Source organism: Xiphophorus maculatus, chromosome 19 (genome assembly GCF_002775205.1).
Source record: "Xiphophorus maculatus strain JP 163 A chromosome 19, X_maculatus-5.0-male, whole genome shotgun sequence".
Lineage (NCBI taxonomy): Eukaryota > Metazoa > Chordata > Actinopteri > Cyprinodontiformes > Poeciliidae > Xiphophorus > Xiphophorus maculatus.
The window spans coordinates 538,617-558,428 of NC_036461.1; the positions used below are offsets into that span (position 1 = coordinate 538,617).

At 46.8% G+C, this 19,812-nt stretch overlaps 1 protein-coding gene across 1 annotated transcript; it reads right to left on the bottom strand.

Moving 5' to 3' along the window:
- Positions 1–142: 142 nt before the first annotated feature.
- LOC102232241 (thyroid peroxidase-like) lies at positions 143–19,469 on the bottom strand. The gene is made up of 13 exons (XM_023352302.1): positions 18,340–19,469; positions 18,117–18,240; positions 17,252–17,521; positions 16,983–17,112; positions 16,011–16,140; positions 14,978–15,178; positions 14,419–14,880; positions 7,228–7,486; positions 5,402–5,572; positions 2,806–3,043; positions 2,526–2,734; positions 2,280–2,453; positions 143–475 (listed from the first exon to the last, which is right to left on the bottom strand). The coding sequence occupies exons 1-13, from the start codon at positions 18,361–18,363 to the stop codon at positions 453–455; spliced, it is 2,415 nt and encodes an 804-aa protein (XP_023208070.1). The 5' UTR covers positions 18,364–19,469; the 3' UTR covers positions 143–452.
- Positions 19,470–19,812: the final 343 nt, after the last annotated feature.

The window sequence follows — 19,812 nt, forward strand, 5'->3', positions numbered from 1 at the left end:
TGTTCAGTTTTTATTGAAGAGGAAACGGCGACAGCTGATCGTTACCTAGCAACCAAAAGTCAACAGAAGCAAGACAAAAGACAGAACCACATCCTGTGAAGCATTCTTCAAAATAAAAGACTGTATCCAAATAAATTGTGCCTCGCACTTTCACTTCAGCTTTTGTAATTATATTCAATTAATATTAATCATCATGTAAATTATACTTAACATAGAAGTGTAAAAAAGTCACAACACTTAAAACAACATGAGTCAGAATTTATGACAGATTTTAATGTTTAGCAAGAAATATTATAATTCAGTGAGCGTTCAGTTGGTCCTGCTGAGACTAAAAACAGACTCAGCTTCTGGAAGGTGAGACATGAAGCGTTCTGCAGGACGGCGGAGCTGAACAAGGACTTGGTGAGGAAGTCCCAGGCGCTGACCTCTGACCTGCTGCTCGGCGGCCCTCCTCACATCATCAGGGGCTGAGAAGCTGCAGAAAAGGAAACATGTTGCTGTTTGAGATCTGAGGAAGGACAGTCAGTACTGCAGCTCGACACCAGGGGGCGCCACAGGGTAATAATCAGCTTGCAGCCCGGATGGCGTCCTGCAGTTTTTCACCTGGACAGTCTGATGGTCAGAAATCAGAAATAAAATAAAATATTTTCCAGATCTGATTGTTTCCACTGAAAGGTTTTCCTACCTGTTGTGTTGATCTTATTATTGATCCAGTATTGATTGTTTTGGGCTGAAGGAGGAGGAGGAATAAAATGTCTTCATTTAGATTTTAACGTTTTTGCTGCAGGATCGAAACGGATCCGATGATGAAGAGGAGCAGAAGTTCTGCTGAGGTTCTGGAGCCGGCCATCGGTTCTGATCTGGTTCTGATCTAATTGGAGCGCTGCACCAATAAACCCTTATTGATCAGAATGATCAGATAAACTCAATAACAGCATCGTGTTAAATATTACATTTCTGCCAGCAGTAAAAACCTAAAAAACATTTAAATTAATGTTTAGCTGCCAGACCACAGAAACACGGAAAACTACAAATTAGGAAAAAATATTTCCAACGGGGATTTTCTCAGAATTGATGAATTTTTCTGCTGTAATAAAAGCAGCAGGTCTCACCTGGAGAACCAGAAACACATGAAACTGAAACTTCTGCTGATTCCCCACTAACAGAATCACCTCACTGCTGAGGTCAAAGGTCAAGCTTCTGGTTTCTATAAAAAACACAAATAGAGACAATCACTTCCTCACTCAGCCTGACCTTCACCTGACCTCCAGCGGCCTTATGAAGGTCAGATCCGCAGTGCACTAAGTGGCGTTATCACAGATCCTTCCTCAGACCGAAGGGTGTTCATAAGACCCACATGAACATGAAGGAGTCTTTATGAATGTCTGTCATGAAGTGTCATTTGGTAAATTATGACATTTAGTGCAAAGTTGCTCTAAAAGTTGCATTAAACGTCCATTAAAATGCCAACTTTGCATAAAAATGTCATAATTTAGCGAATGACGCTTCAACAACCAGAAGGCGTTTCATTCAAACTGCTTCATTCCTGCATTTCCATGGAAATATCCCCAATATTATTTGCAAAGATGGTTGAAAATGTTCAACATTTCAAAATAAGTTAATCAAAAAACTGGTACAAATATTTAGCAAACTGTCTTCCACTAGCAGCACCGCGGGCCGGCCCCAGGCATAAGCAAACTTTGCAACAGAGCAGAACCTGACAGATTGACAGTGTGTCAGAGAAATTAAACTAAATGATCAAATCTAAAAAGAATCTCGCAGACGCAGAAAACTCCAAGATAACCGTGTTTTATTGGTTCGGTTTGAGTTCAGAAACGTTTGTGGATCTGCAGCATCGCGAGCGACGAGCCGCGTTTCTGAGGAAGCAGAAAAAACTAAACAATAAAAATAAATGTTTCTTTTCATTATTTTTGTTCTGCTGACAAAAAGGAGAAAAATGTCCTGCTTTTCTGTTCCCATGGTAACCACATCCAAAAGAAACATTTCCAGACATGAAATGCATCTGCTCTCAGAAAATAATGATGATGATTTGACTAGACCACTGCACATCAATGGGTCAAAGGTCAAAGGATAAGAGGCTGAGCAGCCAAACTACGTTCCCGGAAAGTGAAAAGAAATGTGAGAACGTTCAGAAAGTATTGATGAAAAGCATTTTTAAACCATCAACACGTCTGGCTCCTCAGAGGACAACAGGAGTCAAGACTGTAACGCACCAGAATGACCACCAGGTGGCAGTAAGCTTCAGTCTGTTCTCCTACCTGAGCAGCGAGGCGGGTCAGCGCTCCACACACCTCCTTCACACACCGCCTCAGTGGCGCCCTCTAGCTGGAAACCATGGAAACAGGCGTACTGAGCCGTCAGCTTTCCAGATCTGGAGGAAAACAGGAAATCTCCGTTGTCTACGGGCCGCGGAGAGCCACACAGTCGCAGGCCTGAAACAGCAGCAGTTTGTGCCATCAGCGTGTTGAACGTCTGAAGTTAGTGGCTCGTGTCTGTGAACTCACCGAGACTCGGCTCGTCTCTCCAGGCCTCCAGGCTCAGGGCCGGGACGGCGCTGCAGTGAAGGAAGCCGGCCGGGTACCGAGCCAGCCTGAAGGGATCCGCAGGAATCTCCTGGATGTCCGAGTTCTCACAAATGATCCGAGACAGAGAAGTTTTCCACAGCTGCTCCCGCTGCTGCCGGGTGAACACGCCGTCTGCTTCCCACCAAAACCTGGAGCAAAAACCCAAACACATGAGCAGCTTCGGCTTCAGGTTTTATGTGAAGCAGAAACGTTTTCGTACCGATCTCCGTCACGCAGAAGCTTCATTTGCTTTCCGATCAGGCAGGCGAACAGTGGGCCGGTTCTGGAGCCGGGCAGGAAGTTTTCCACCAGTCCTCCCAGCCAAACGTCAATGTTGTCAGGATGCTGGTATAAATGAAGAATCTTCTCAGCGACTCTGCGATCTCTCACGACTTCTGCCAGGTCGTCCAACGTCGCGATGCGCTTCAGTCCACAGAAATCCCTCCAGTCGTTGTATCCTGAAAAGTCATTCCAGCGTTAAGTGATGTGTCCGCTTTTCTTTTGAAATGTGTTTAGATTAAGCTAGTGGCATTTAGCAAAGGCTCAGAGCGAGAAAACAATCCCAGCTGAGGTTCCTCAGGGCCGGGTTGTTGGCCCACTTTCATCCAGTACTTGCCTGCTCTGAACACGAGATTATTGCCTTATTTATCCGACTTTTGTAGACGACTAGCAGCTTTATGTACCTGTGTTCACACTGGTTCTGGTTCTGATGCAGAGCAGAACCAAACATGGAGAAGCAGCATTCAGCTTCCATGAACCATAGATCTGGAACAAACTTCCAGAAAACTGAAAAACTGCTGGAACACTGAGTTGATTTGATCCATAGCAACAGGAACATCATAAAGTTCAGTCTAATTATCAGACATTTTTTCTACATTGTTGCATTTTTTTCTGTGTTTTATTTTCTCCTAATCATAAAACTCTTTGATTCTGCTTGTTGCTGAAAATGTACGATGGTAATAAAGTTTTCTTAACATTTGTCATTTTCTCCAAAGAGATGTTGACAAATGAAACCCAAGTCATATTTTTACTCCCAATATTGGTAATAAAGTTGGAAATGTTACCTTATGAAAACATTTCTGTGTTGTGCCAACGGATATTTTAAACAACCCGATTTACAACTTGGCAGCGATGAAGAACTAAATAGATTCAGAAGAAATAAACTCCATGACGGTTTGGTGGCAGCGACATGTTGAGTTTTAGGTTTCACCCCTAAAGAACAGCAGGAAGTCTCTTTGTTCTGAGGCTGCAGAGAAATCAGATAACCATGATTTGTTTCAGAGAACTGCTTTGTGGGTTGAAATTCAGTGTTTTCCTGCAGAAGTGAGCAGCATTTAAATGCTTCAAAATGTCCTCCAGAAGCATCCAGAGCGGCAAACATGATGCTTCTTTTAAAAACAGCTGCAGCGTCTTTAGTTTCAGGTTTGATTCTCCTGGTGCAGCAGAGGTTTCTTCCAGCCTCAGCGACTTTCACACGTTTCTCCCTGGAGCTGCAGGCAGATTTTCACAGACAGGAGGAAGTGTTGCTACGCCATCAGCTCCCCTTAACTACACAAAGATGCTTTCATTTCTACAACACCAAGCAGGAGCAGCTCAGATGGAGGACTGGTGGAAACTAAGAACAGGTTGCTTTAGGTGCTTATATTAAGGATGTAAAACCAAAGATTTAAGCTCAGTTTTCTACTCCAGACCTGAAAGGGTTTTTTTTCTGTGGCAGGAATCAGGAACATGAAGACGTATCACTTTTCTTGGATCTGTTCCCAGAGTTAATGTGTCCTGACAATAAAACATGTCTGTTTATCTGGTGAAGAGCAACAATATCCTCAGGGAGGAGCTGGCTGACGAACCGCTAACTGCAGCAGGACAGAAAATAAATCCAGTTACTCAGTTTCAAGGTAGCAGAAGGAAGAAAACTCTGGATTCTTCACTAAACTTCACATGAAGCAACAGAAAATATTAAAATTTATTATGAATTAGTGATTAAGGTATCCAGGAACTGACTGGATTTCATCAGCGGCTGCTTCCAGAAACAGAAAGTTCAGCCATTTTTTTGTTCATAACTGGTTCTGTACGGGTTCTGGTTGTTGAGACAACAAACTGAACATCTGAGGTCCAAACAGAACAAACCTCAACTGATTGTTTATTAATCCTAAACATCCAAAAGTCTAAATATATACAAAAATGCATCATAAAGTCTCCTATTTTTTCACATCACTGTGTTTATTAAAGGGACAGTTTTATGTAAAATGATCATATTGTGCTATTCCATCACCAGAAACAGTCCAGCAGTGTTGCTCTGATACCTTCATGTTTGAGAAATCCTTTAGTCTCTATAGCAACCATCCAGTTGTACAAAACAACTGGGTGGACATAGCCCCGCCTTCGAGGCACAGCTCCTCCCCTCACTCAGCTCCTTCAGACTAGCCGACGGCAATTAGCAAACAGCTGAGCTCAATATGGAGCTGCTGCTCAGAGCAACGCAGGTAAAAACATTAAAGGGTCAATAGAGGAGCCATGTTGGGATGACTTCCTGGAGGCGGAGCTTCAGAAAGAGCAGGAGCTTTTAAAGTGACAGAGGAACAATTTCAAGGTTTAACCAGAAAGTAAAGTTTCTTTTAGGTCATATTTGATATAAACAACATTTTTATAAGGTAACGCATTTTTGAAGGTAACACAGTTACTTGACTGTTCTATAAAATGGTAAACACATAACACTGCCCCTTTAATATAATTTGGTCCATTCCTGGAAACCAGTTTTTTATTGACTGGTTTTGCTCCAGATGAGCCATAGTGATATTTTGTGATGAGATCCTGACCCGGCAGTCCGTGGTCCCGCCCCCTCTGCAGGTTCAGAGCAGCCAGATCCAGGTTCTGCTGGGAGTCCAGAACCAGCAGCGACTCCGTTACCTCCTCCACCAGGAGGGAGTCCGGAGCCGTCACCGCTGCCGCCGTGGCAACCATGCCCCGCAAGGTCGGCTCGATGCCACCTGCACACACACACACCAAACTATTCAAGTAAAATGTAAATCAAATAAGCCTACCTAATGATGTCATAATGTTTAACAACAGGAATTACACAAAAATCACTTCCTGAAATTTTCAGGGAATAACATATTTTCTTTGAATATCAGTCAATATTATTGGTCAAAACTTGGACCACAAGGAGCCCTGGTTGGTTAAATTAAACACTCCTGTACTGCGTATACTTGCAGTACCACCTCCCGCAGACAAGGGGTCATTACTGAGCACACACACTTCGCACACACTTTCCCAATCATTGCTACCAAGTGGGCTAAGTGGAAAAAAAGCATGCAGCATGTTAGGAGAGCTTCCCAATCTGCTTTAGACTGGCTTCCCATGCGGGGTCCAGAATTTGGATTCCAAACACACAAGGCCCCTCTGGGTTGGTGGGCTCCCTTCGTTTGGACCCTCCATGGTAACAAAAACAACTACACACACACACACACGTTTGTGTGGCTATCTTTGTGGGGACTTTCCATTGACTTCCAGCGTTTCCCCTTGTGTGGACCAGGCTTCGGGCGCCACAACGTAGTATGTCAGGAAAATGGTCCCCACAAGGTATTTGTCAGGTCTAAATACCTATTAAACAAAACACAGGAAAGACAAGAGAGTTAGATTCTTTGTTTCTCGCGAGGAGAGCAGACAGAGATGTGCTTTCAGTTACAAATCTCCAACCGCTCTGAAAAACACATCTCCCGCTCCTCTATTTTATTGATTTTAGGAATCCTGCCACACGGGGCGCTGCAACTCTATGGGGTGGGGTCAAAGCATTCATCATATGGTTGCAGCGCTAAATAACATTCACTATCTAGACACATGTTATCTATACTCTAAATCTTTCTTGCTCCAGGCACGGTGTGGAATAAGACACGTTGCATAGCTTCAAAGCAACGGCTTTGTATCACAAAGCAGCACAGAGCAGAGTTTATTGTCAGGCTTGTAAAACTCTGCTGGGAGCAACTAACACCTCCGTCTTGTAGGAAGTCCTGCAGGGCAACAGCTGCTGAGAGTAGCTGTCACCTCTCTCTTCCAAGGAAGGATTTAAGAAGGAATCAGAATTAAATCAACATACAGAAACATTATCTAAATGTAACTACAAAAGCTACATGATACAACAAATATTTGATAATTACTAATAATACAATTTACCTAACAGTATTACAAACAAACACACACACACACACACACACACACACACACACACAAAGGTTGGTTCGATGCCACATACACAAGGAGCTCTGCAGCTTTCAATTAATACCAAAGAACGTTCAAATGAACATGAATAAAGCAGCTGCTCTAGAAAAACGAAAAACCAAACTAAAAATCAAACCAGCTTCTGCTTAGAGACAGTTTGTCTTTGCTCAGTGGTGTCAAAAATAATTTATTAAAGCGAATCCAACAGATTTCTGTCCCAACTTGTCCTGCAGACTGATGGGAACCATCAGGAAACAACTATGAATTGTGGGTAAACTGGGCCAATACTGCATCTTCAGCTTTAATTTGGTGAATTAACTTTGCAGGAATTTCTCCTGAAACTCCAGCTGACCCAAATACAACGACGTCTCTTCCTTCCTGTGGCTCTCCGGAGGTTTCCATGGCTGCCTTAGAGGAGCGCACTGACCTTCTTTAACGATCCTCCAGGGACTGAAGAGTGCCTGCTGAAGTCTCAGGTGGGGGAAGCGCCGGTCTTCCTGAAAGCTCTCGTTCAGCCTGCTGAGGATCGGAGGAATGGTGCCGTGGCCAAACCTGAAGGCCGCTGTGGCGAACACGTTGGAGGCCGAGCCGTCCACCGTCGGATCGTACCCGCCATAGGGTCCAATGTGCTGTTCAAACGACTCCACACCAATTACTTTAGGGATATAATCTCTCATCGTTATTATCTGGAAGTCAAACAAGAAAGACAAGGCATGGGAAAGACTGAAACTACTTCAAAGTGTCTAAATCTTTTACCAATGCAGCTTTTATTTGCTCCAAATCAATCAGACAAGATGGCCATTTGACTCCGTGAGTGACAGGTGGGTGACGAAGATCACTCGCTTTGACTGAACCTGAAAATGTTTGATGAGAACTTTGATGCTTTTATCTGCTCAGATTGTCTCACCTCCGGATTTTAGCAGCTGAATATCTCAAAGGTCTTTAGTAGGAGGGGATGATCTGGAAAGATCTAGGAACTTTAGAAAAGAAACTTCAGCTCCTTAGTGTAAGAAAGGCTGTTTTCACACCTGATGGTCCAGTAGACCCGGTTCTACTGGATCCAGAACCTCATCATCTGCTCCACCTCCAACTGCTGTGGTTCTCTCTCTCTCTGCTCTGAGTCAAACCAACCTGTTCCCCTCCTGGCCTGTGGGGGCGCTGCACCAAGAACCACTGAAGGAAACGACACAAAAACCTCTGAAGACGCTGAGAGTAACTTCCTTCTTCACCAGATGGAAACAAGATGGAGGCGTCAGATTTTAGTGTTGGAGGATTTCTCTTTAGTCTTTGGCTAAAGACCAGGAGCCATTTCTGCTGCTAGCGCTAGGCTAGCATGTTAGTTTTGGTTGTATTTACCCAGAATGCCCTGCGCTGTAGTCCACTGCCTGCTTTTGGAGTGTTCTCAGTTCCGCTTGGCGTTCACATTCAAACCGAACCAGAGTTCACTTCAACCGAATCCAGACCGAGGTTTGGAAGACCAGAGGTCAGAGGTCGATTAGTGTTCACACCTCACCAACCGAACTGGACTTTGACTAGGCAGACGCACTGGAGTTGGATTGAAGTGGACCGAACAGGGCTGGTGGGAATGATGCAACCTAAAACCTATAGAACATTGTTTGACTTTTGAGGAAATAAAAATATATTTGTTCTCAAAAATGTAAACACTTTGCATCAGTTAATTATTTCCAAGTCGCAGCCGTTGCAGCAGTATTGTTTACTTTAGCAGCTTAAAATAAGCTCAGTATCTTTGTAGACAATCATTTCTTTATGAAATGATTCCCTCCTGTGGAGGGAAATGATCTCCACAAATATTTTGGGAATTGAAGAGTACCTGCTCACTTCAGACAGAACACCAAACAATTATCAGGTTGATGTCTGAAAAGAGAAAACTGCGGTTCTCTCACGGCGTTAAAGAGCTGACTACTAACCTACAACGACAAAGAAACAGCAACCAGTTAGTGGAGATGAAAGAGTCTTGGGCTGACCCAGCTTCCATGTAACTGATGAAACCATTACCAAGGAAAGGTTAAACAAGTTTCATTACCATAAATCAGAATGGACATGCTTCTGGTGGGAAGGAGTTGTCCATCCTGAAGTTTATATATTCTGTTACACACTCAGTCGTGGCACTGATGTCGTCTCCCTGTGGCTGGCAAAGAGCAATCCGGTCAGTAGCATCAAAACAATGCAGCAGGGTTTCTTCTGCTCCCTCTGACCATTTTTCAGAGTTGGTTTTGTTACAGGTTGCCTCTGAACAAGGGGTTTACATTCTGATCAGAGAAACGCTGATCTGTTTTACCCAGAGGACGTCTGGCTTCATCGGACCCTAACAGATGACGGCAGAAGAGATGAGGCTCTCAAAACTGCAGACTGACGATTTGCAGCATCTGATGCAAACCTGTGAGGATCTTAGTTTCCTCATGACGTCCAGTCTGCTCTGTTCCTTCTTGCTTATGCATCCTGGTTGGATGGTTTGCCGTCCCCTCGCCACTTCTGGGTATTTAAGGCGACTGATTATCCTGAAACATTTCAAGCCAACATGAGGACGCAACGCAGCGTTTTATCAATGTTTGCTTTAAAGCCAGAAGGTTCTCTGTTTTAGGATGTTTCTGAAGATCTTCCACCAACATTAAAATGGTTTTGTTGGTGCAGCAGATTCCCAGACTTTAAAACCAGAAGCTGACAGCAGTCTGTTATTAAGGCTTCTGACCTTTCTGTGTTTGTTCTTCATGTCGTGTGCTGGTCGCCCACTGACCGTCTGCTGAAAATAAAGCTGCTCTACTCGCCTGGCTTCCTCAGTCTGATGAAAAACCACAAATGTTTCATTGTGGACGAGGAAACGTAACCTTTCTGCTGTGCCAGAACACATTTCCACATTTAGTAAAGCAGTTTCTGTTTTTCTCCTAATTAGAGGTGCTGGCCGCTCTAACACATCAGCTCAAACTGAAATGATTAAAGAAATATTCTGTGTTTAAAAATAGCTGCTTTGAAAAGATGCTAGGTGACCTGCATCAAACATCCAGTTACCATGACGAGTTTCCACCCAATCAGGTCGAGTTTACAGATTTAATTAACTCAGGTTGACTGATTATGTAACAAACTGTTTGTTTTTATTGCTTATGCATGTGCAGCATGTTGCTGTTCCTCTGTGGCTTCAAACCTCATCAGGCAGGGATTAGAAATAATAACTGCCTGAATTCTGTTTCCTCGGTAGGAGTGATGCCTTCAATTGGTAATTTTGATCTAAATTACTAGTTTAATTAATAATTGTCTAAGCATCCATCCATCCATCCATCCATCCATCTTCTTCCGCTTATCCGAGGTCGGGTCGCGGGGGTAGCAGCTTCAGAAGGGAGGCCCAGACTTCCCTCTCCCCGGCCACTTCTTCTAGCTCTTCCGGGGGAATCCCGAGGCGTTCCCAGGCCAGCCGAGAGACATAGTCCCTCCAGCGTGTCCTGGATCTTCCCCGGGGCCTCCTCCCGGTGGGACGTGCCTGGAACTCCTCACCAGGGAGGCGTCCAGGAGGCATCCTGACCAGATGCCCGAGCCACCTCAACTGGCTCCTCTCGATGTGAAGGAGCAGCGGCTCTACTCTGAGTCCCTCCCGGATGACTGAGCTTCTCACCCTATCTCTAAGGGAGAGCCCAGCCACCCTACGGAGAAAACCCATTTCGGCCGCTTGTATCTGCGATCTCGTTCTTTCGGTCATGACCCAAAGCTCATGACCATAGATGAGGGTGGGAACGTAGATCGACCGGTAAATCGAGAGCTTCGCTTTATGGCTCAGCTCTCTCTTCACCACGACGGACCGGTACAACGCTGCTTCACGGCAGACGCTGCACCAATCCGCCTGTCTATCTCCCGCTCCCTTCTTCCCCCATTCGTGAACAAGATCCCGAGATACTTAAACTCCTCCACTTGGGGCAGGACACCCCCCCTGACCCGGAGAAAGCACTCTATCCTTTTCCGGCTCAAGACCATGGCCTCGGATTTGGAGGCACTGATCCCCATCCCGGCCGCTTCACACTCGGCTGCGAACCGCTCCAGCGAGAGCTGCAGATCACGATCTGATGAAGCCAAAAGGACCACATCGTCTGCAAAAAGCAGAGATGAGATCCTAAGGCCACCAAATCGGATGCCCTCAACACCTTGGCTGCCCCTAGAAATTCTGTCCATGAAAGTGATGAACAGAATCGGTGACAAAGGGCAGCCCTGGCGGAGTCCAACTCTCACCGGAAACGAGCCCGACTTACTGCCGGCAATGCGGACCAGACTCTAACACCGGTCATACAGGGACCTGACAGCCCGTATCAAAGGGCCCGGTACCCCATACTCCTGGAGAACCCCCCACAGGGCTCCCCGAGGGACACGGTCGAACGCCTTCTCCAAGTCCACAAAACACATGTAGACTGGTTGGGCGAACTCCCAGAACCCTCCAGGACCCTGCCGAGGGTGTAGAGCTGGTCCAGTGTTCCACAACCAGGACAAAAACCACACTGCTCTTCCTGAATCCGAGGTTCGACTATCCGACGGACCCTCCTCTCCAGGACCCCTGAATAGACCTTGCCAGGGAGGCTTAAGAGTGTGACCCCTCTATAATTGGAGCACACCCTCCGGTCCCCCTTTTTGAACAGGGGGACCACCACCCCAGTCTGCCAGTCCAGGGGAACTGCCCCCGATGTCAATGCGATATTGCAGAGTCGCGTCAACCAACACAACCCTACAACATCCAGAGCCTTAAGGAACTCCGGGCGGATCTCATCCACCCCCGGGGCCTTGCCACCGAGGAGCTTCTTAACCACCTCGGCGACCTCGTCCCCAGAGATTGGAGAGCCCAACCCAGAGTCCCCAGGCTCAGCTTCTTCAATAGAAGGCTGGTTGGTGGGATTGAGGAGATCTTCGAAGTATTCTGCCCACCGGCCCACAACGTCCCGAGTAGAGGTCAGCAGCACACCATCCCCACTATAAACAGTGTTGGTGCTGCACCGCTTCCCCCCCCGAGACGCCGGATGGTGGACCAGAATCGCCTCGAAGCCGTACGGAAGTCTTTCTCCATGGCCTCTCCAAACTCCTCCCACGCCCGAGTTTTTGCCTCAGCAACCACCCGAGCCGCATGCCGCTTCGCCTGCCGGTACCCATCAGCTGCTTCCAGAGTCCCACAGGCCAAAAAGGCCTGGTAGGACTCTTTCTTCAGCCTGACGGCATCCCTCACCGAAGGTGTCCACCAACGGGTACGAGGGTTGCCGCCGCGACAGGCACCGACAACCTTGCGGCCACAGCTCCGATCGGCCGCCTCGACAATGGAGGCACGGAACACGGTCCACTCAGACTCCATGTCCCCCACCTCCCCCGGGCAGTGTTCGAAGTTTTGCCGGAGATGGGAGTTAAAGCTCCGTCTCACAGGGGATTCCGCCAGACGTTCCCAGCAGACCCTCACAACACGTTTGGGCCGCCAGGTCTGACCGGCTTCCTCCCCCACCACCGGAGCCAACTCACCACCAGGTAGTGGTCAGTGGACAGCTCCGCACCTCTTTTCACCTGAGTGTCCAAGACATACGGCCGCAGATCCGATGAAACGACGACAAAGTCGATCATCGAACTGCGGCCTAGGGTGTCCTGGTGCCAAGTGCACATATGAACACCCTTATGCCTGAACATGGTGTTCGATATGGACAATCCATGACGAGCACAGAAGTCCAACAACAGAACACCATTCAAGTTCAGATCGGGGGGGCTGTTCCTCCCAACCACGCCCCTCCAGGTCTCACTGTCATTGCCCACGTGAGCGTTGAAGTCCCCCAGTAGAACAAGGGAGTCCCCAGGAGGAGCACTCTCCAGTACCCCCTCTAAGGACTCCAAAAAGGGTGGGTAATCTGAACTGCCGTTCGGCCCGTAAGCACAAACTACAGTCAGGACCCGTCCCCCCACCCGTAGGCGGAGGGAGGCTACCCTTTCGTTCACCGTAGTAAACCCCAACGTACAGGCGCCGAGATGGGGAGCAACAAGTATGCCCACTCCTGCCCGACGTCTCTCACCTTGGGCAACTCCAGAGTGGAAGTATGTCCAGCCCCTCTCAAGGAGACTGGTTCCAGAACCAGAGCCGTGCGTCGAGGTGAGACCGACTATTTCTAGCCGGAACCTCTCGACCTCACACACTAGCTCCGGCTCCTTCCCCACCAGAGAGGTGACATTCCACATCCCAAGAGCTTCTGCAACCGAGGATCGGATCGCCAGGGTCCCCTCCCTCTGCCGCCACCCATCACACACTGCACCCGACCCCTTTGCCCCTCTCGCAGGTGGTGGACCCATGGGAGGGGGGACCCATGTTTCCTCTTCGGGCTGAGCCCGGCCGGGCTCCATGGGTTAAAGCCCAGCCACCAGACGTTCGCCATCGTGCCCCCTCTCCAGGCCTGGCTCCAGAGTGGGGCCCCGGTGACCCGCGTCCGGGCGAGGGAACACGAAGTCCAATGTTCTTATCCATCATTGGGGTCTTCGGGCTGTGCTTTGTCCGGTCCCTCACCTAGGACCTGTCTGCCTTGGGTGACCCTACCAGGGGCATGAAGCCCCAGACAGCATAGCTCCTAGGATCATTGGGGCCCTCAAACCCCTCCACCACGATAAGGTGGCAGCACAAGGAGAGTCTAAGCAATTTTATTCAAAGCTAAATGTGACTTAGAAAAGCAGGACACATCACGAATAAACTCAACATGAATTATTCTGGCAACAAAAAGCAAACATTACTGGGGTGGACGTATACATTTGAGCCTGTATGAAAATATTTAGTTAGAAAACTCAAACTTCAGCAGCCATTATGCCACTGATGACTTTAACTGTGCATTATGTCAAAATTTAGAAATTAGAGGGTTAATATTTATATCAAACTCTCTGTTTTATTCATTTATTCAGGAAAAGGTTCAGGAAAAGTTTCCCGTTTTCCCTCCAGCAGGATCTTTGAAACAACTTCCTGCTTTAGATGCAAAAACATTTCCATGTCTGACAAAAACAGAAATAATTCCCTCGAGAAAAGCCAAACACTTTTCATTCATGTTTCATTTCCTGTCCACAACTCGTTGATGATTTTACGATTAATCTCCGTTTCTGCTGTTTGACACGTTACAGCAGGGCTGCAGAAAACCAGCGTTCCCAGCAGGACGGGACAACTGGGAATCACTTCCTGCAGCAACAATGTCCTAAAGGAAGGAACGGTAACACTTTGACGGGTTGTGAATAAGACTGTCATGACACTGTCATAAACATGAGGAAGTCTTCATGAATATTTATGTCATAAAGTGTCATTCGGTAAATCATGACACTTTTAATACACAGTTGACATTATTCAAAATGTCTTTGTTATGACAACCTGACATTATCCAAGAAATCATGATCTGACATAAATTTGTTATAAAAGTATTACTGATTACTGATATTTATGGCTAGCGCTTTAGGTTAACGTAGCTAACTTTTAGTTAGCGGTACCATTCAGAGACCCAGAGAGTCGGACCTCGTTTGATCGATACACACAAAAACAAATCAGTCCCAGGTTTTTATTTAGGGGCATCAAACTGGTGATGTTGGTGTGTGAGCTGCAGCGGTCCTGTAGGGGGCGCCGGACTCTTACCTGGTGCAGGGCGCCAACGATCTTGCGTGCCTCCTGGAACACGGCCTCGGGGCTCCAGTGCTGGTTGATGAGCTTCAGGGTCTCTGCGAGGCGGTTGTGTTCCCGGAGCCACAGCGTATGCAGCGCGATCAGAGGCAGGCCCTCGTTGACCCGGCCGTCTCCGGCCCGGAAACACTCCACTCCCTGGCCGCACGTCGACGGCGTCGCCGCTACGAAGGGCAGGTAAGGTCTGCCCTGCCGGTCCCGGAAGCGGCCGTTTACGGCCAGCTTCCCGCTGCGGCTGGAGAGGTCGCGGAGGTCGCGCTGCAGCTGCGGCGTGTGGCCGTACACCAGAGAGGCGTCGATGAAGGACGAGACAGCGTTCAGCTGCTGCCGCTGCAGAGCCCGCAGGATGCCGGAGCCGGTCCTGGAGCTGCAGGCCGGCGTGGAGCGATGGAACGGCATGCAAAGGGAGTCCTGAGTCTGAGAGGCAGGCACACGCCACAATGTAATCAGATTACATATCGTACTCACTGATCTAAGAACGGATTTCAGTTCTTGGTGTTTTGAGCAGAATCACCTGGATGGGGAAGCAGGGATGCAGGTTTCCACACGACGTGCGGCAGTCCCGCTGCGCCCAGGAAGCGGCTCCGCTGAGGCTCTGCGGCGTCAGGGTCACATCGTGGTCGATGTACTGACCCCAGTCCGCCAGCAGCTGGGAGTACGCAGCGTCTGAGCCCTTACAGGAAGTCCTCACCACTTCCCTGCTGACACGCCGCGGCTGCACACACACAGCCAATCAGCACTCAGACTGTCATCACAGCCAATCAGAAAGTTGATTGGCTCTCTGATTGGCCAATCAGGTGAGAACACCTGGAGGTTAAAACCAGATCATTTAAAGCTGTAACTTTTATAAAAATGTTCTTACACGTTTGTTGAAATCGTCATCATGTCATGCAAACTAGAAACAACCAATCAGAGGAAGGAGGAGGGTCTTAGTGCTGTCAATCATCCCCTCTTGCTCTCTACTGTACTGCAGCTAGCACAGCCTGTTGTGGATGCTAAAGCTAGTTAGCATTACCACTGATGACAGCAGATAAACGGTTTTCCTGTGAGTTATTTCTTAGCTATTAGCACCTTTAGCAGCAAGTACATGATGATGATTGACAGCGCTAGGCCCTGCCTCCCAGCTCTGATTGGTTGTTTTTGCTCAGGGAGAAGATCTATATTTTCACAGATTATCTGTCTCACGACAAGGTGAGTAAAACAGTTTTTAATAAAAGCTTTAAGTGAAGCTGTGGAGAAACACTCCGTCTCCTCATTTCTCCTCCTGATTCGATAGAAAGTGGATCAGAGCGGCTCAGATCCACTAACCAGACTGCAGCTGGTAGTTATTTACTAAGTTTCTCCTGAAACTGACGGCGGTCTGGACTGAGGAACAGAACCGCTCCCCACGTTCATCTGAGCGGCTCGTATTCATTTCAGCCAATCACTTCCTGCCCGCCGGTCTGCCTCATAGTCCAGCCGGTTTCCGAGGACCTTATCAACCGGAAGCAGGCTGCGGAGCGAACCGGACCGCTGCTCCGGCCCGGCTCTACCTTCACTCAGATTACCGGGGGAAGCTGGGATCCGTGATGGAGCCGCTGGGGGTCCCAGCCTCTGGGTTCCTCCTCTCCGTCCTCATATTCAGCTGGAAGCCATCGGACCAAAGCCGTGTTGGCGGCGCCCCAGTCAGGATTCTGTCTGACAGAAGGAAGAAACCGGCTGCTCCGCTTTAACCCGACAGACTCAGCAGGAAATATTTCAATCTAAATGACATTTAACCCGATTCAGTAAAACCGTTAGAGCAGCTAATCACCGTAAACCATCAGCTACAGAACATTAGCATGCTAACGCTTTCATATTTCCCATTAGCCACTTTGATTTAAAGGATGGTGATCATTTTTCAAGATGGCTGCCATATTTGAGCCTTTTAAACTAGTTATTGTCATAAAATGTTGTCCATTTTCATGACTTCATGAACTTTATGTCACAAATATTTTCTGCTTTGGTCATTGTGTTCATAAAACTTTAATAAAATGCAGCAGAATCAGAAACTGATGTTATGTTAGCGAGTCTCACACCTGGAAGGACAAGATGAGGGATGGTCGGCTTAATGGTTAGCATTAGCTGCTGCTAATGTTTCATGGGCTTAGCAGTTTGGGGTTAGCGCCTGTTAACTTTTTATGTGTTTAGCAGGCTAACGCTAATGTTCACAATTTTTTAAAGTTATGCTAATTGCTTTATGTTTTAGCAATTTAGCGTTAACTCCTAATAATTTTTTTTAGGTGTTTAGTGTTCCTTTCCAATCACTAACAAAAATGACCTCTGGTTGTTTTTTAGCGGTTAGCATCAAACGCTGGATCTCACTGGTCAAACCCTTTAGCCTGTCTGTCCTAAAATCTGAAGCTGGGAATTTATTTCAGCTGAACAGCTGAAAGCTTCACTTTTACCAAGTTTTACTCCACATTCAGTTATTTCTCTTTGCCGTAATAATAAAGTCTCCTGACCTGAAGCATGACCCTGCGCCGCGGCGGTTTTGCTACCTGTTGTTGCAGACTCCTGATATGCTGCGATATTTGTCATGATGACTTCCTTCACAGACGGCTGGATCCGTTTCAGTCGGACACTGAGACAACTCTGCAAGCAGCTCCAGGTTTTCCCGTGACAAAAGCTCTGACACAAGCAAAAAAATGAAGTCACTGCAGCTCAGCGCCGCCGCAAACGAGCGTTAAAATGTCAGGCTTTATGGTTTCTACATGATTTTGGTAGCACAGCTAGAAATGAAAGAAAAAGATTAGAACTATGGCCGTACCTGATGCTGTGAAGTTCCTGTTATATTTCTGCTTTGCTGCATTTTTCAGGATCTGCAGGGCGGCGTGGAAAATCTCCCCAGACCTGGAAATCTCCTGATTCTGAGGATGGAAGTGAAACCTGAAGCCATGGCTGCAGAGAGGAGTTGGAGGGTAAAGCAGTTTCATTTTCAGACTGTTTGGGCCGGTGCTCGTCTGGGCCGGGTACCGCTGGCTGGAGGCGCCGTCAGCATCCTGAGGAGACGAGACCAGAAAGTCTCTGAAGGACGAGGCTGAAAATGAAAAACACAGAACTTCAGAGCTCAGAGCACAGCCTACATATTTTAAATTAAAATGATTTACTTTCTTGATCTTGTGTTTCATTTTTCCAAATGGCTGCCGTGGTTGTAACGGAGAATAAATGTTTGAACTAAAATCAGCAGCAGCTATTGCCAGTGGTGGGCAATGCTAACCAAATGGTTAGCTTCAATAACTAGCTGAGCCAGAATCTCAGCTCTGCTAATGCTAAACCAACAAAAAAATTAGCTGAAGCTAATGCTAAACGACTAAACACCGAGTAAATAGTGGAAGCTATGCTGATCTAGTATACAAATAAAAAATTAAATATGACCAAAAACCAGAATATTATGCTGTTAAATCTGGATTATTTTCTTCACTTTTTTCATTTTAGAATTTTAATTTGTCTGCTAATTAAATTCTGCAGGAAATTAGATGAAATATTTAATATTTGAAACTTAACAAGGATAAACTTTTTAAATTGAGACTCAAAGCTTTTAATACAGATATAAATAAAAAGATGAGTCTCAAACATGAACGTTTTCTTTCTCTTGCTGTATTAAACAAAATTCATAAGAAATATTTACTCACAGCTGAACGTGGAAGGAGTCGGTGGGACGTCGCAGACCAACATCACCAGAAGAGCCAGATGGAAACATTTCTTGGTCTTCATGGCTCCTCTGCGTCCGGCAGCAGACGGGTCTTTATGCGAGACCTGAGGCAGGAAGCAAAACATGCAGCAGGTCAAAGGTCACAGCACCTGACTCCAGAGGGGCTCTTCATCTCACATCACTGAGCCGACTGTTGTTTTTACCTCTGCATGTTTCTGAGGAGACATCTTGATGGGCCGTTACCGTGACAACGCTGCAGGCCAGTCGCAGCACTCTGGATTTCTCCAATTTTCTTTCTCTGGCTGCTTCCAGGTGATAAGATGCCGTCCAGAACCAGCAGAACCAGCAGAGCTGATGAGGTTAGAATACAGCAGAAATCTGCTTTTATTCTCCCACATTCTGCAGAAATTCTGCTGCAACAGCAGCAAAAAAAACAAAACAAAAAGACAGAATAAAGACTGAAAAACATGGCAGCGCATTGATTCAACACAAATGGTGTGCAGTTATTGGCAGCTTCTCTGGTCCAGAGGATTGTGGTAAAATAAATCAAAAACATGTATCTGAGCATTAAAAGGGCAGATTGTTAGTATAAGTATGAAACTGGAACAGCAGAGATTATATTCAGAATTAAAACCTGTTCAACACCTGCAGGGATGTGAATACTTATCAAGTTCGCCTGGAGCGGGACGGTTTAGAGTCCAACAGGTCAGGCAGACTGACAAAAACAAACTAAATCCTAAAAACTAAATTAATGAACATTAATCCGACTGTGTGCTAAAAGCTAGAGGCTAGCAGCTTTTAGCACAACAGTCTTTAGATGAGAAAAATAACCTCCAACGGCCCAGAGGAGCAGCTTCTGCTAGCGGCTGTCATCTGTGCGTCAGATTAACTGTCATTCCGGAAACACACGAATACAGAGGTTCCGGTCGGAAGGTTTGCATGGGGAACAATGTGATTAAAATTGTCTTAATTGATTCATCAAAATGAATGTGTTAAAGACCCGAACATTACTGAACCACATCAGCAGAGGGAGAACCGGGGAGCAGCCTGGGACATTAATTCAGGTGTTTCAGGAAATATCAGAGACAGCAGAGTTCATGTGATGCGTTCATGAACGTAGGAACATCAGCTGCTGCTGCATTCAGGCTGAAAGATCTCAGTGAAATGCGGCGACTCGGCGTATCCATCACAGCAGAGTTACTTATCCGAACTACAGCAGAACTACAGCGTAGTTACAGCGGGTCGGCCCTGTGACGGCTGGCTGGGTCTGGAGTGGACCGAACCGGTAACCATAGAAACTCCTCCGTTATCACTGAAATGCCGGCTGGCGGAGCAGAGTGCTAGCAGGTGATGCGGGACGTGACGCTGACGAAACCTCTTGATGTGATGACGTCATAAGAGCGTCAGACTGGGTTACCTAGCAACACATCAGGCCGGATGGCGGCGACAAGTTCAGCTTCAGAGCTTTAAATTAACTGCAAAGAATTACAGTTAGTTTACAGCATTTCTTTATAATATTCATAAATCAACATCCAGTCAGTGAAAGTTTCTGAAAGATGAAAAGCAGAACTGAACCTTTCTGATTTTAATGTTTAAGTGAAAATAATAATTACTGCAGCAGCCAGCGCCGGCCATCAGGAAGAGTCAACAGTAAAATATAGACTCCATAAAAATGG

What these genes read in the sequence shown, in the direction of transcription:
- LOC102232241 (XM_023352302.1), bottom strand. Translation starts at nt 18,363, where the DNA reads ATGTCTCCTCAGAAACATGCAGAG. An exon ending in ATCCCTGCTTCCCCATCCAG is followed by an intron (nt 14,881 to 14,977) that starts GTGATTCTGCTC and finishes CCTGCCTCTCAG; the next exon opens with ACTCAGGACTCCCTTTGCAT. An exon ending in TGACCCGCCTCGCTGCTCAG is followed by an intron (nt 476 to 2,279) that starts GTAGGAGAACAG and finishes CCTTTTCTGCAG; the next exon opens with CTTCTCAGCCCCTGATGATG.